This window comes from Sabethes cyaneus, chromosome 2 (genome assembly GCF_943734655.1).
Source record: "Sabethes cyaneus chromosome 2, idSabCyanKW18_F2, whole genome shotgun sequence".
Classification (NCBI taxonomy): Eukaryota; Metazoa; Arthropoda; class Insecta; order Diptera; family Culicidae; genus Sabethes; species Sabethes cyaneus.
In genome coordinates this window covers 115,553,060-115,569,199 of record NC_071354.1, presented here as the reverse complement: position 1 = coordinate 115,569,199, position 16,140 = coordinate 115,553,060, and the positions used below count along the sequence as shown (strand labels likewise).

General features: G+C 38.0%; 2 protein-coding genes across 2 annotated transcripts in view; both read left to right on the top strand.

Moving 5' to 3' along the window:
• The window catches only part of LOC128733514 (unconventional myosin-XVIIIa), a 657,582-nt gene extending 644,686 nt beyond the window's left edge, over nucleotides 1-12,896 (top strand). Inside the window, exon 18 of the mRNA XM_053827159.1 lies at nucleotides 12,353-12,896. Within this exon, the coding sequence (XP_053683134.1) occupies nucleotides 12,353-12,479 (127 nt within the window). The 3' untranslated portion in view covers nucleotides 12,480-12,896. The remainder of the gene's footprint in view (nucleotides 1-12,352) is intronic.
• Nucleotides 12,897-13,842: 946 nt separating this feature from the next.
• Nucleotides 13,843-14,946, top strand: LOC128734210 (uncharacterized protein DDB_G0271670-like; the record flags this gene model as incomplete). Its single annotated transcript, XM_053828274.1, has 1 exon — nucleotides 13,843-14,946. A coding segment is annotated over one exon (1,104 nt), but the record flags the coding sequence as incomplete, so codon positions are not given.
• Between the last annotated feature and the right edge of the window lie 1,194 nt (nucleotides 14,947-16,140).

The following is a 16,140-nucleotide window of genomic DNA, read 5'->3' as shown; positions in this document are numbered from 1 at the left end:
TTTTGGCTGCATTTTTGAGCAATTCAAACTATATGTACCCTATCTTCAAAACGGAAAGCTTTTCCCCGAATTTTTGTTGTGCATCTAAATATGCTTTAGTTAAACATTGTTTTAAAAAATATGTGTTACCATTCTTTGTAAAAATATTGTGCAAAATTACTAAAAGAAAATTTTATGTGCTGCTGTCCGAATACTTTTTTGGTTGACTGTATGCAATATTACTACTTTGATAAATGTTACATACAACGCATGTAGCATGTATATATGTTGCATATAGCATGTATACATGAAGAATCGAATGATTACAAGCATGAATACATGCCACTATCACTACAAAGAGACTTACGTAGCCCTGCGTCACCTATATATGCGGTCGTGTCTTGTACACAACCCCTCTGATTTTTTAAAATATTGTTTTCTTATTTTCAAATTCATTATTTTTTAGTGAAAAAACTTTACGATAGTGTTTTTGTTATTTTAAAGCCGGAAAAGGTAATTTTTATAAACATTTATTTATCTCAAATAATCATTTCTCAGGAACTAAGCATCGCTGGGAAAATCCTGTTTTATGAAAATATTAGTTATGTTTTTTAGTTATCCACAAAAAATACTTCCTGGGAAAAAAATTAAATGAAGAAAAAAAAAAGTCGGAAAATCTATGTTCTAATTCTTAAAAATTACGTTTTTCTTATCCCTAGATTCATAATCTTACGATGACAAACATTTCACGATATCGTCACGATTGGCCATAACTCAGGAAGAAAACTTAACGCTATCGTAAAATTTTTGTCATCAAAAGATAATGAATTGGACTTGATATTGTACTCAAATCAGACTTGAAAAGGAAAGTGAACTTAGAATTGAGCTTGAAATTATACTTCAATTGGATGTGACGTTGGGATCAAATTGGATGGAACTGAAAGTTGGACTTTAAGTTGAACCTAATTTACTGTTATTGCTTAAAAACTAAACTTGAAATTTTCCTTAAAACTGGATTTGAAATTGAACATATCAGACTTTCATTTGGACCAATTCTGACTGGAAGCTGGAACATGAAATTAGATGTGGGAGAAAACTTAAAATTGAAATTGAGATTTCACTTGAAATTAGGTTTGAAATGGACGTAAAATTACCGTTAATTTTGATGGAAGCTGGGACACGTGCCCCTATGCAGGTTGAGCATGCCAGTGATGATGCGTAATATTTTTAGTGGTGGAAGGCATATTGCTCTTTTAAATCTCAATTAATTACAACTAGCGTCATCCGAGAATACTTGCAATACCTTTGAACTTTGGCTTGGCATAACTTTCGAATTTTACCGTTTAGGTCAAAGTGTAAGTAGTCAAAACTTGTAAAGTGGTTAGTACTGACAAATTATGATTATAAAAAAATAGCAACCAACGAATCGAAGACCGAAAAATAGGGGTGTTTTGCAAATTAACTTGTGCACGGTATTACTTGCAACACTATTCTGATTTAGCCTTCATTATGAAAATAAATGTGATTTCAAACCAACCATCGCTTTTTTAAAGAGATCCTGTGAAAATGCAATATACAATGCAATATACTTCGAACTGCCTTTTGAAGGCACCGGGAATTATTCATAATTTTTAAATTTTTATGGAATAGCAGAAGAGAAAATAACATCATACAGATGCAAATTTACTTTGCATGTACTGTCTACTATGATAATTATTTATTGTACAAGTGCTGTAAGTCGCGCTATATTGGTAGTCACAATAAGAATTCATCATTTCTTCTCTATGTTCAAAACATAAACAAAAACTACAAGGTATACAGCCCTAAGGGTTGTACGAAAGGGTGACGTAGGACTATGTCAGACCATTAGATCAAAGACTAATGTAAACTGCATTTCTGGTATATGTATGCCTATAAGAATCTGTGAGTGCCATTGTTTAAGTGAATGTTTAAAAGAGAAGAGCGAAATATTCAGATTCAATTCTTCAATTCTTAATGCAATGGTGGTTTTGAAAATACGTGGACGGGGGTTCATAAGTACAACGCCTGCAACCATTGAGACAGTGATTTTTTTTAATCACTTGTGTGCACATTAAGGTTAAAATAGTAATAAATGACCAGCCCACAGATTATTGTATTACATATGATTATGCGTAGCTTCAATAATCTTACTTACTCTTGCTTGTGGCCTTTAAAAGGGTCATTGGTTAAAAATAACATTAAAGCCAAAGCACGTTCATCGCAAATATGATGAACCATTCGAATGTCCTTCTCTTCTGACATGAATGGCAACAGGCACGATTCGATTCACCGTCTTTTGCTCCGAGAAGGTTTCACTAGTTTACTTTCACAGCTTACCACTTGTTACATAGCAAAAAATATGGCAAATACGCAAAAATTTCTATTTTATTTGTATGAGAGTCCTTATCCTCCTATCACAGGGGTGAGCGGTCTCAAACCATCATAAAATAAATTCATGCCTCCAAAAACCCCATCTGCCAAATTTGGTTCCATTTGCTTGATTAGTTTTCGAGTTATGTAGAAATATGTGTATTATTTGTATGGGAGCCCCCCTCCTAAAGCGGGGAGTTCTTGCCTCCTGAAACTCCCAAATGTTAAATTTGGTTCTATTTGCTTGATTAGTTCTCGAATTTTGTGGAAATTTGTGTGTTATTTGATTGGGAGCCCGCCCACTTGCGTTCTTCATAAAATTGCTCTCTATCTCCCTTCATTAAATTGCTGGTCATTTTATCTATCCAACGACATATAAATTGTTCTGTTGCGTTCAGTGGTTTAGTAGTTATTAGTATTAGAAATCTTTCATTGAAACGTTACACTTATATTTTCGTTTTCACAAAGTGCTACCCAGTCCCATATAGTAAACAAAGACGTAGTCCTACGTCAAAAAGTTGCTATTTGTTAGCCTATATGATGCACTAATTTTTTAAAACGGCATTCACTACAAATGGTTATATAAATAAACAAATGCGTTATTTGTAAAAAGAAACCACACTAACAGATGGTGTGGTTAACTGTCTTCTCTGCTTATGAAGCAAGGTAATCACGAAAAAAATGTATGGGAAAATTTGAAGTTAAAATTTTCGTTAATTTTAACTGTATTTAGTGATTGAAAATGAAAATTGTAATGTAAACCATATAATTATTACATCTATTCTGAATCGTTTGGTATTCAAACCATCAAAATCCATTCATAATTGGCAGAGCTATTAGCGTTCTAAATCTTTCATTTTTACGCGACGCTCACATTTTTTTTATTTTTTGTAATTATCCCTAGTACCAGCTACCTTCCTGGGAGACGTAGTCCTACGTCAAAAAAGAAAATTTAACTTGCTTAGTGAGTTATTCATTTGATGTAACATAAAACAGCATAGTAATTAGTTAATAACAAATTGAGGTATTATACCTCAATGAGGCATTTGTAAGTCATTCTTTGTAACTTCATAGCTGATTCAGTAATTCATTTGGTATAGTACAAAAATGTAAAATAACTTATTAATAGCATATTGAGGTATCATATCTCATCGAGATATTTATGAGTTATTTTTTATAAAAATACGATTACAGGCTGGACTCGATTATCCGGGGATTTGATTAACCGGGGATTCGATTATCCGGGGATTCGATTATCCGGGTTTTTAGACTCGATTATCCGGGTGAAAAAAAAATTTTTTTTTTCACTGATTTATTTTAAACCCAAATGTTATAATTTTCATGCTACATGATGATTCCAACTAGACAAGCATTGATTAACCTCCCTAAAGCTACAAAATTCCTTTCTTATATCCCTTTTATAGGCGAAAAAAACAAAAATAAATCCTGCGATGATGAAATCATTTTTTTTACTTAAAAATCATCATTACCATCATCATTATCATCATCATCGTAATCATCAGTAAAAAAAATTGCAAAAAAGGAATTTTATGACTTTAGGGGAGATTGATCAATAATAAAAAAAAACATTTATAATACCTAAATATTGAAAAACATAACATACAAAAAATAATATTGTACAAAAAAAATCATCAGTGGAAAAAATCGTAAGAAAGGATTTTTCTGACTTTTGGGAAGACAGATCAATATTAAATAAAACATTTCTGATACAGTCAACTTTCGTTCGTTGGGCTATCTTTAACTGGGCTACGTTTTAATCGGGCTCCCGTTAATTGGGCTATAGCCCAACTAAAACGAAGTCAAACGTCATTTCTGACAGCGTATTTTTTCTTCCGAGGGGCTCTTGAATATAGTTCATTCAAATGTAAAAAATAATTTATATAGAAAATATTAAAATTAATTGAATGGAAAACAATTGCATCATATCGTTTGCCGATCCCTTATGAACTTGACCCTCCTATTTTTAGCATCACGGTGAAACAATTAAAAATGCCAGTACCATAAGGTCGCCATTCACCGCTCAGCTCCATTTACCGCTCATTTCAAACAAAAAATGCTTATATCTTTTTAAAAAGGTTCATTATTGCAAAAATTATTGACAAACAATAATTTTGTATATTTAATGATACGAATTAAACATAAATTTCCACTATATTCATAAAAGCTCATTTCCAAAATAAATAATCTTTATAGTGAGGGACGAAGAACGACATTTTGATCGCGTCTTTATTAAGACCGAGTGCAAATGACTAAGTTAATTATCAGCTCAAGCGAACTTGTTGCTTTGGTTATTTAGAAACTATTCTACTAAATAGCGTGAAATAAGTCAACAGTATTTATATTAAGGTTCTATTCTGCTATAAATGCCGCACCCAAAACAAGGGTCAAAACGCGGGTTTTATTTATTTGGTAACAGTAAAAAATATGAGCGGTAAATGGCACCCATATGGGCGGTGAATGGATCATCATATTTCAAGTGAGCGGTAAAAGGGGTTATGAGATTGCATTACTTTTATAAAAAAAAGTAACTATTATTAAATATTTAGAAACCCAGTAAATTTTTCTTGTAAACACAATTGTTTTCTCTATCTTATGACGTAAATTGGGTTTCGATGGACCTGAATTTAGATTGGCTATGGACAAACTAACTTAGAATCGTTTTTAAATGAGCGGTGGATGGCGACCATACGGTATATATTAACATTGTAGCATGAAATTCAGCTATTTACTTGTTAAACAATCTAGAACTAAATTTCAACAATGAAAAGATTAGGTTCCTCTTTGATTCTGTATTTAACATAAGTGTATATTTTTATAAACCTTTCTGCGACGATATCGACAAAAACAATCGATATATCCCTCGGTTTTGATATCTAAGCCCAATTAACGAAAGTCTTTCACTAAACGGGCTAAGAGCTTAGTGCAATTAGCGAAAGTTGACTGTACCTAAAAGTCAAAAAACTTGATACACCAAAAAAAATTTTGTACCAAAAATGATGATTCGATTATCCGGGCTGAAAATAAAAATGAGCACCCGGATAATCGAGTCCGGGCTGTACTAATGAATATCAAATTTAGATGTGATAGCTGAGTTTGATATTCATTAGGTATGGATGAGGTATTGGTTCCTGCTCGGGGTGCGTCCTTTTTACTGGTGCAGATTAAGCACTTGGGAGGCTCCGAGCAGTCCCTTGCTTTATCGCCAGCGCTGCCACATCCCCTACACAATTGACTCCTATCTGGTCCCTTGCAGTTCCATACTTTATACCCGTGCTCGAAGCATCGGAAGTAAGCCTCCGACTGCTTGAGCACGCTCAGTGGGCATACCAATCACCCCACTTTTAGCCTAGCAGCTTTCAGGGTTTCGTTTCCGTCCACCAGCGGGAGCCGTATTGTGGCTACTTGGGTCCCGACTAGGGCTGTCTAACCGGTAGTACCGAAACCGGTACTTACTTACTTACTTAATTGGCCTGACGTCTTATGACAAGGCCTGCGCAGTATAATTTCTCCATCTGTTTCGGTCCATGGCAACTGATCTCCAGTTCCGCGGGCACCCAGTGCTCGCCAGATCTCGCTCCACCTGGTCTTGCCACCTCGCTCGCTGTGCCCCTCTTCGTCTTGTTCCTACCGGATTTGATGCGAAAACCATTTTTGCAGGATAGTTGTCCGGCATTCTAGCAACATGTCCTGCCCAACGTATCCGTCCAGCTTTAACCACTTTCTGAATACTTGGTTCGCCGTAGAGACGCGCGAGCTCGTGGTTCATTCTTCGCCTCCATACACCGTTCTCTTGCACTCCGCCAAAGATGGTTCTTAGCACCCGCCGTTCGAAAACTCCGAGTGCTCGTAGGTCCTCTTCTAGCAATGTCCACGTTTCGTGCCCGTAGAGGGCAACCGGTCTAATTAGCGTTTTGTACAGTGTGCACTTTGTACGGGGGCTCAGATTGTTCGACCGCAAGTGTTTGTGGAGTCCGTAGTAGGCCCGACTTCCGCTGATAATACGTCTTTTAATCTCACGGCTGGTATTGTTGTCCTCTGTTGCCAGCGAGCCAAGGTATACGAACTCGTCGACTACCTCGAACTCATCCCCGTCGATTACCACGGTGCTGCCCAAGCGAGCCCTGTCGCGCTCGGTCCCGCCCGCCAGCATATACTTCGTTTTAGACGTATTTATCTGCAATCCAATCTTCTCTGCTTCGCGTTTCAGTCTGGTGTACTGATCTTCCACCGCCTCAAATGTTCTGCCGACAGCATCCACGTCGTCAGCAAAGCAGATAAATTGACTGGATTTATTGAAAATCGTGCCCCGCATTTCGATCGCCGCTCGCCTTATAACACCTTCAAGCGCAATGTTGAATAGCAGGCAGGAAAGACCATCTCCTTGTCGAAGTCCCCTGCGAGATTCGAATGGGTCCGACAATCCACCCGAGATTCTCACACAGCACTGGATCCCATCCATCGTAGCCATGATAAGTCTAGTAAGCTTACCCGGAAAGCCGTTTTCGTCCAAAATTTTCCATAGCTCTTGTCGGTTTACGCTATCATATGCGGCTTTGAAATCGATGAACAGGTGGTGCGTGGGGACTCGGAATTCACGGCACTTCTGGAGGATCTGCCGCAGGGTGAAGATTTGGTCTGTTGTAGACCGACCCTCCATGAAGCCGGCCTGGTAACTTCCCACAAATCTATTGGCTATTGGCGATAGTCGATGAAAGAGGACTTGCGACAGCACTTTGTAGGCGGCATTCAGGATAGTGATGGCTCGGTAGTTCTCACAATCCAGCTTATCACCTTTCTTGTAGATAGGGCAGATAACCCCGTCTTTCCACTCCTCCGGTAGTCGTTCCGTATCCCAAATCTTGACAATCAATTGATGCAGACAGCCGGCCAACTTGTCCGGGCCCATTTTAATAAGTTCCGCTCCAATGCCATCCTTTCCCGCTGCTTTGTTGTTCTTCAGCCGCTGGATGGCTTCTTTAACTTCCCTTATCGATGGGGGTGGCACATCTTCGTCGCTTGCTGCACCAATGTGGTCACTTCCTTCGCTATCATGGTCTTCCGCCTGCACGCCATTCAGGTGTTCATCGTAGTGCTGCTTCCACCTTTCGATCACCGCACGGTCATCAGTCAAGATACCTCCATCTTTATCTCTGCACATTTCGGCCCGCGGCACGAAGCCTTTGCGAGATCCGTTGAGTTTCTGATAGAACTTCCGTGTGTCGTGAAAGCGGTACAGCTGTTCGAGTTCTTCGCACTCCTTCTCCTCTTGGTGGCGCTTCTTTTCCTTGAAGAGTCGGGTTTGCTGCCTCCGCTTCTGTTTGTATCGCTCCACATTCTGACGGGTGGCTCTACGCAGCATTTGTACCCGCGCTGCGTTCTTCTCATCCAATATCTGCTGGCATTCCTCGTCAAACCATTCGTTACGTCGATTCGGTGCCACACTGCCTAGGACGTTCTCCGCTACGCTGTTAATGGCTGTTTTCACGGCATTCCAACAGTTTTCAAGAGGGGCTTCATCCAGCTCTCCCTCTTCCGGCAGCGCGGTTTCGAGAGATAACGCGTAGTTTTCGGCGACCTCTGGTTGCTTCAGTCGCGCTAGATTATACCGTGGCGGGCGGCGGTATCGTATGTTGTTCACAACAGATAGTTTTTGACGTATCCTTACCATCACTAGGTAGTGATCCGAATCAATGTTAGCGCCCGGATAGGTTCTGACGTCGATAATGTCTGAAAAGTGCCGACCATCTATCAGAACGTGGTCGATTTGTGATTCTGTCTGGTTGGGTGATCTCCAGGTGTACCGATGGTAGAGGTTATGCTGGAAGAAGGTACTACGTATGGCCATGTTCTTGGAGGCGGCGAAGTCAACAAGTCTTAGGCCGTTTTCGTTCGTTTGCGGGTGAGCGCTGAACCGTCCAATCACCGGTTTGAATTCCTCCTCCTGACCAACCTGAGCATTACAGTCCCCGATGATAATTTTGACATCATGTCTTGGGCAGCGGTCGTATTCACGCTCCAACTGCGCGTAGAATTCGTCTTTGTCATCATCGGTACTTCCGAGGTGAGGGCTGTGCACGTTAATTATGCTTATATTGAAGAATCGGCCCTTGATTCTTAATCTGCACATTCGGGGGTTGATCGGCCACCACCCGATCACCCGCTTCTGCATCTCGCCCATCACTATAAAAGCTGTGCCCAGCTCGTGTGTATTGCCGCAGCTCTGGTAGATGGTATGACCATCTCTATACGTACGTACCATCGTTCCTTTCCAGCATACCTCCTGCAGCGCTACGATGTCGAACTTGCGGCTCTTCACTTCTTTAGAAAGCACGTGGGTACTTCCGAGGAAATTTAGAGACCGACAGTTCCATGTTCCTAATTTCCAATCGTTAGTCCGTTTTCGTCGCCTGGGTCTTTGCCGATTGTTCCGATTAGAGTTATTATTATTACTTACGGAGTCCATTGCTTTGGTTTTTTTAGTGGTTCAGGCTTGCAAAGCCCGCAACCAACCCCACAGTATCGCCGGAGGGCCAACGTAGCTCGAAGGAGCCCTCCCCCCCTGTCAGCATACGACCTTGGTTTCCACCGGGGTTGGTTACCCGATCTCCACCCGAGGTTGCTCGTATCCCGGCTGGTACCACGAGGAGGTTGGGGTGGGAGTTGCTAGGTAAGAGGCTGTGAACCACTGTGGGGTCTATTTTATGCCCAGTGCACAAGGCACCGATGGTACGCATTACCTAGCCATTTACCAGCCATTTACCGAAACCGGTAATACCGGCCAATTTTTGGATACCGAAATACCGGTTTTGGAAAAGCAAAAAACCGGTATTTCCGGTATTTTCTAATCTGCTTGTTTTTTTCCAATTCCTTATTCGAATAAAAACTAAATTTGATAAAAGAAAATATACTCTTAGAAAAACAAATTGGTGTTAATGCCGACGAGATTCTTCAACTACTAGCAATGAAGAGAGTGAAATTGTGGGTCAAATAATTATAGCTCTTGATCCCGTTTAAGGTACAGTAGAGTAACTTTGCTGTAAAAATGTCTTATTGTATGAGCCAGACGTCGCCTTTCAATTTATTTTTGAACTACTTGATATACAAAAGCCATCAAATTATTCGAAGCTCTCAAATAACGAATTTAGGAAACAAGATCAGGGCCCGGAAACGTCACTTACAATAGTAAATTGTTATTCAACAATGAAGTAATGAAGCTTCAGTTTCAACAGAAGCAGCGTCGCTTCGTTTCAAAACTGGCTTCAAACAGCGTCATTGAAACGATTTTCACTTCATCATGACGACCGATTTTAAAGTTTCATTTGTATCTCTCTATCAAATAGTCAGAGAAAGGTCAGCCTAGACTTTGAATGCAATTGAATTGATTTTGAGTAACATTTCCTACAATTTAACGCATATTATGATTAATCTACACAACATCGACAAATGGTGCCTGACTGTCAATCGTCGTCATTTGACATAGTCAGTAGCTCCAGCTGAAACTTGCTTGAAACGTTCTGTTCAACAAATGAGACAAGTCGCTTCAGTATGAAGCGAAGGTAAGGGAAAGTTAGCTTCATTTATTTGTTTCGACGATGCCAGATTCTGATCAGAATACGGGGATCTTTGCACTTTTTGAGCATTCTTGCCATCAAAGGATCTGCCAGTAAAGAATTTGGAATATTTTTCAAGTCTTTTGAGTGATACAATGATTAAACAAGGAGATGAAATCTGCATCTCACTATCTTCGAATAGTGGGATTGATAACAAAGAAGAGAAGGTATTTGTGAACGATGATGAAGAGGATGACGTTATGCAGGAGTTCCGGTTTGGGGATAGAGAAAAAATTGTTGAGAGGCTGTAGGAGACCGGAGTATTAGTGGCATGCTGGAAGCTACAATACAAGATATTTAGTAAATAATTAAAGGCGGGTTTCCCTACTATAAATTTGAAGAAATGGAAGGAAAATTCCTGATGTGCTTAGAGCCGTTCGCCAGACATCGATGATAGCGGAAGTTTTTTCAATTGTTGGAAGTGTTGGCAATAAAATTCGTTCTAATAAGGGAACTAAATCGCATAGAGTATTATATCTGCTTAAATTCTACTTTGCCAAGCAACAATACCGAAGCTAAAATTTCAAAAAGAAAAGATTTACTGAAAAACATCGACATTTCTCTTGATTTCGAATAATCTGCCAATACCGGTTTTTTACCGGTATTACCGGTATTTTCTACGCCAATACCGAAATACCGGTTTTCATCAAAAGCGCCCAATACCGACAGCCCTAGTCCCGATAGGACCCTTACGCAGGGGAACCGCCTCGGTTGTCACCACCACTCCACTTTGCTCTTTGAGAGCCTGTATGACTTCGCACACTTCGGTGATCTCATCCAGGTTTTTAAGCTGAAAAGCCATTTCTGGTGTTTTTTACGAGTAGGGAAATCTGCTCAGCACCTTAAAAGTTACGGTACTATCAGACACTGATACTGAGAAGACAACTCAGGGTGTGGGGATGGGTATCCCGACCCCCCTAATGGGGCGTGAGGATCCCGACCCACTAAAAACCTACTCGAGTCTCCAGCCTCAATTCCCCTGGCACCACGCACCACCTTATCGGTATTACTTCAGGGAGGGGCTATTGTGCTTAACGCACCCTCTTAGATAACTACTGGACTATGGTAGTTAGGCTATTTACTCGCCGTTGATCGGCTCTCCTGCGGGTTTGAAACTCAAGTACAATCTGGGTAGCAGCCGCATTAACCGCTCCCCAGACATCCGAACTAGAACACATCCTTTGAACTTAGTTATCCGGGGTAGTGCCTGTCCGCTCACTGCCTGCATGTTGCTTCTCGTGCCCACGAAACGAGGGCATATAAAGAAACATGTTCTGCAGTTTCTTCTACATCCGCGCATTCGGGACACGCGGGGGACTCCGCATGCCCTAACTTGTGCAGATACTATTTAAAACAATCATACCCTGACAGAATCTGTGTCAGGTGGAAGTTGACTTCGACGTGGCGCCTGTCGAGCCACCCGGGTACTTCCGGGATAAGTCAATGTCTCCACCGGTCTTTGTGGAATCAGATCATGCCCACTGCCATGTGGTCATCGATGCCGATCTTGTGGTACTCCGTATGCCGTACTTCCACGTTGGTTGAAGCATTCTACTTTTTTTTCTCGATTTTTTTTATTTTAAAATATTTGTTGATCTTTCTCGAAGACGCATGCAAAATTTGGAAATGCAGAAATGAAACAGCTTCATAACGAGGCCGCATTTGATGCTATTAAGTGTAACGTGTTGTCGAAGCGCGCGTTCGTCCGCTCGTTTGCATTAACGTGCGCGCTTCGATATAAAAATTCATAACTTCTAGACTTTTTATTTCTCCATTTCCAAATTTTGCATGCTTCTTCGAGAAAGATCAACAAATATTTTAAAATAAAAAAAAAAATCGAGAAAAAAAAGTTCCAACTTTGAAAAAATTGCAATTGTTTATACAAATGCACTATTTAACTATTGAAAAACAAACGAGAGAAGGTATGGTATACCAATTTTGAAGGCTTGTGGAATAGTGAACACATCTGGTAAAGTCATTTTTTGATATTAGAAACTATGTTCACAACCAGCATTTAAAAAAAAGTATTTTTTTCGGATTACAATACTTTAAAAAATCGTATCTTGCGAATTCCAACAGTAACATCGAAATAGAAAAATACGCGTCTATTTTTTTAACAAAAAACGTAAACAAAATATTCCGAAGAGAAAAAATTTTGACTGTAAATTTCCCGTGGAATGACCCATATGTTTTATACCTACTGTGTATGTTTTTTTATTTTCTATAAAGTGTACCATTTTCTTAATTTGAATTATTATAGGACGTATCTTTTTGTAGTATTCGGATTACATCTATTTTGGGAGCATTTGCTCATTAAACTTATTCAGATGAATATTAATTTTTTTTTTCAGAATAACTCTTACGACGTCGATTGCAATGGCTCCGAAACCCGTCATTAATGAATTAAGTGAAACCAGCCAATCTGAAACTCATCTTATCAACGGAGATACTAGTAATGGAGAGTCTTCTTACGCTTGAATTTTCTCAAAACAACATAAAACTGCGACCCATTTACACAGCGGACCTATTTATAGAAAATCACGTATCACCAACTACTATTATTATTGTTTGTTTATCGTAATATGCTCCCGTATGAAGCAATTGGATGTTTCATAAAAAAAAGAAGATAATTCAATACTATTTCAAAAATGCTCATTAATCGAAGTAAATTTTTCAGACTATAGTGAATTTTACGCGCTTTGAAAACTTATATTAATAGTAACTATTTGATGTTAGCAATGGCTTCGATTTTTTATTTCAAAATTTTGTTGGAATGCTAAATGTCTTACATTTTCCGTGAGTGTAAATTCGCAATTATTTGTTATCCTTGAGAATATTTATATATGTATATAATTATATTATATGTTGTATCAGTTTTTCAATTGAGTTACATACCATTTTTTTAGTAAAAAGCTAATAATTTATTTGTTTTGGATGATGTAAAAGTTGCCTTTATTTCATTGATGTAATATGTATGGGGTTATACTTTGAAAATAAATCCATAATGTTGATGAATGATCGAAAATCATATCCTTTTATTGTTACTAGCATTTATAACATTTTGAAAGAAATTGCTTTGACTGCTAATATGTTATATTTTTGGCAACAAAAATATCTACAGTCGTTCCACAATTATGGGTCACTTAACGAACCGTCGCTCTATAAAATAAATTAATATCCACTTTAAAACAAACCATTTTTCAGAAAAATCATATTTTCAGATTATTGTTTATTATTTTAAACATATTTTAGCGAATATTTCATCATGAAATTGCATAAATTACGAAAAATGTGTTGGTCTGGCTAAAATCACAATTATGGGCCATAATCCTCACTGGTAACAATTATGGGTCAATTTATTACATATTATTAGTCACGCCGGAATAATATGTCTAAAATGATGCAAGAAAACACGGTTTGGGATTATTTTGGTTTTCTTCCCTTCTATTGTCATTCCTAATTTGATTTCGGAGCGGTTATGGTCTAAGTTCAACTATATCTTATATTGCATAACTTTACTAGTAGTAGTAGTAGTAGTAGTAGTAGTAGTAGTAGTAGTAGTAGTAGTAGTAGTAGTAGTAGTAGTAGTAGTAGTAGTAGTAGTAGTAGTAGTAGTAGTAGTAGTAGTAGTAGTAGTAGTAGTAGTAGTAGTAGTAGTAGTAGTAGTAGTAGTAGTAGTAGTAGTAGTAGTAGTAGTAGTAGTAGTAGTAGTAGTAGTAGTAGTAGTAGTAGTAGTAGTAGTAGTAGTAGTAGTAGTAGTAGTAGTAGTAGTAGTAGTAGTAGTAGTAGTAGTAGTAGTAGTAGTAGTAGTAGTAGTAGTAGTAGTAGTAGTAGTAGTAGTAGTAGTAGTAGTAGTAGTAGTAGTAGTAGTAGTAGTAGTAGTAGTAGTAGTAGTAGTAGTAGTAGTAGTAGTAGTAGTAGTAGTAGTAGTAGTAGTAGTAGTAGTAGTAGTAGTAGTAGTAGTAGTAGTAGTAGTAGTAGTAGTAGTAGTAGTAGTAGTAGTAGTAGTAGTAGTAGTAGTAGTAGTAGTAGTAGTAGTAGTAGTAGTAGTAGTAGTAGTAGTAGTAGTAGTAGTAGTAGTAGTAGTAGTAGTAGTAGTAGTAGTAGTAGTAGTAGTAGTAGTAGTAGTAGTAGTAGTAGTAGTAGTAGTAGTAGTAGTAGTAGTAGTAGTAGTAGTAGTAGTAGTAGTAGTAGTAGTAGTAGTAGTAGTAGTAGTAGTAGTAGTAGTAGTAGTAGTAGTAGTAGTAGTAGTAGTAGTAGTAGTAGTAGTAGTAGTAGTAGTAGTAGTAGTAGTAGTAGTAGTAGTAGTAGTAGTAGTAGTAGTAGTAGTAGTAGTAGTAGTAGTAGTAGTAGTAGTAGTAGTAGTAGTAGTAGTAGTAGTAGTAGTAGTAGTAGTAGTAGTAGTAGTAGTAGTAGTAGTAGTAGTAGTAGTAGTAGTAGTAGTAGTAGTAGTAGTAGTAGTAGTAGTAGTAGTAGTAGTAGTAGTAGTAGTAGTAGTAGTAGTAGTAGTAGTAGTAGTAGTAGTAGTAGTAGTAGTAGTAGTAGTAGTAGTAGTAGTAGTAGTAGTAGTAGTAGTAGTAGTAGTAGTAGTAGTAGTAGTAGTAGTAGTAGTAGTAGTAGTAGTAGTAGTAGTAGTAGTAGTAGTAGTAGTAGTAGTAGTAGTAGTAGTAGTAGTAGTAGTAGTAGTAGTAGTAGTAGTAGTAGTAGTAGTAGTAGTAGTAGTAGTAGTAGTAGTAGTAGTAGTAGTAGTAGTAGTAGTAGTAGTAGTAGTAGTAGTAGTAGTAGTAGTAGTAGTAGTAGTAGTAGTAGTAGTAGTAGTAGTAGTAGTAGTAGTAGTAGTAGTAGTAGTAGTAGTAGTAGTAGTAGTAGTAGTAGTAGTAGTAGTAGTAGTAGTAGTAGTAGTAGTAGTAGTAGTAGTAGTAGTAGTAGTAGTAGTAGTAGTAGTAGTAGTAGTAGTAGTAGTAGTAGTAGTAGTAGTAGTAGTAGTAGTAGTAGTAGTAGTAGTAGTAGTAGTAGTAGTAGTAGTAGTAGTAGTAGTAGTAGTAGTAGTAGTAGTAGTAGTAGTAGTAGTAGTAGTAGTAGTAGTAGTAGTAGTAGTAGGGGAAAGCCACCATCACTTTAAGGACTTGCCAATGTATGTAGGTAGAATTACAGTAGATCCAAATTTGATTATCAAATGTATTTCACACTAATGCTGTTACAGAAGGGCCAAAAGGGATTGGGCGCTCCCACAAGCAGAGGCACTTGTGCGCATTCCGGGGTTGTAACAGTCGCCTTCCAGCATTAGTGTCCTTCCATGTATTTCCATCAATTTCGCTGTACCAACTTTAACCCACGTGATGATTTGTTTGTTTTGAATTAAGAAGTGCCATATTTGCTTCAGACCTTAAGGATTCAGGTTGGCAATCCACTCCATCATCCAACCATCTACATTTGATATCAATAATAATACTATTAATAATATGATATTAAGATGAAATGTGGTACCGTGAAAGCACCTAATTCCGATCACCTAAGGCATGATTCATCTTTGAGTATTCTACTGAAAAATATAGCTTTGATATTTATTAACACAGTATGTGTCTTTAGCAAGTATTTTCAATTATGTTTCATGGAAAAATATTAAAATGCCTAAATTATTTACCGAAAGTTGCATCATAGTATGATGCATCAGTGCATCTAATTCCGATCATCAATTATAAGGGGTGATTCTAATTCCGATCACAGGTGTATCTAATTCCGATCACGTCATGATGAGCTGTTAAAGCAAAAAACTTTTGTCAACTCGTACCAAATGGATCTAAAATGTATAGCTTTTATGTAGTTTGACGACAATCCCCCTACCAGTCATCTTCTGCTTGCGTTAATGATCATTATTATCATTAGCTTAATATTTATAAAATTTCTGTACTTAAAAGATCGACAAGCGGATTATAAAACTTTCCTCTTCTTTTATCTTTGTTCGACTGTTACAATTACAATAAAATTGGGTCACTTCGACGTTTTCATAAAGCTTTGATCATAAATAATAGTAAAAATCAAATCAGAAAGATTGTGTTCCAGACATGACCGCGTAGTTGGCGTTGAACTACGTGAGGCTGGTTTTCGCGAAGAAACCTCGAATATTAAAGAAAACTTT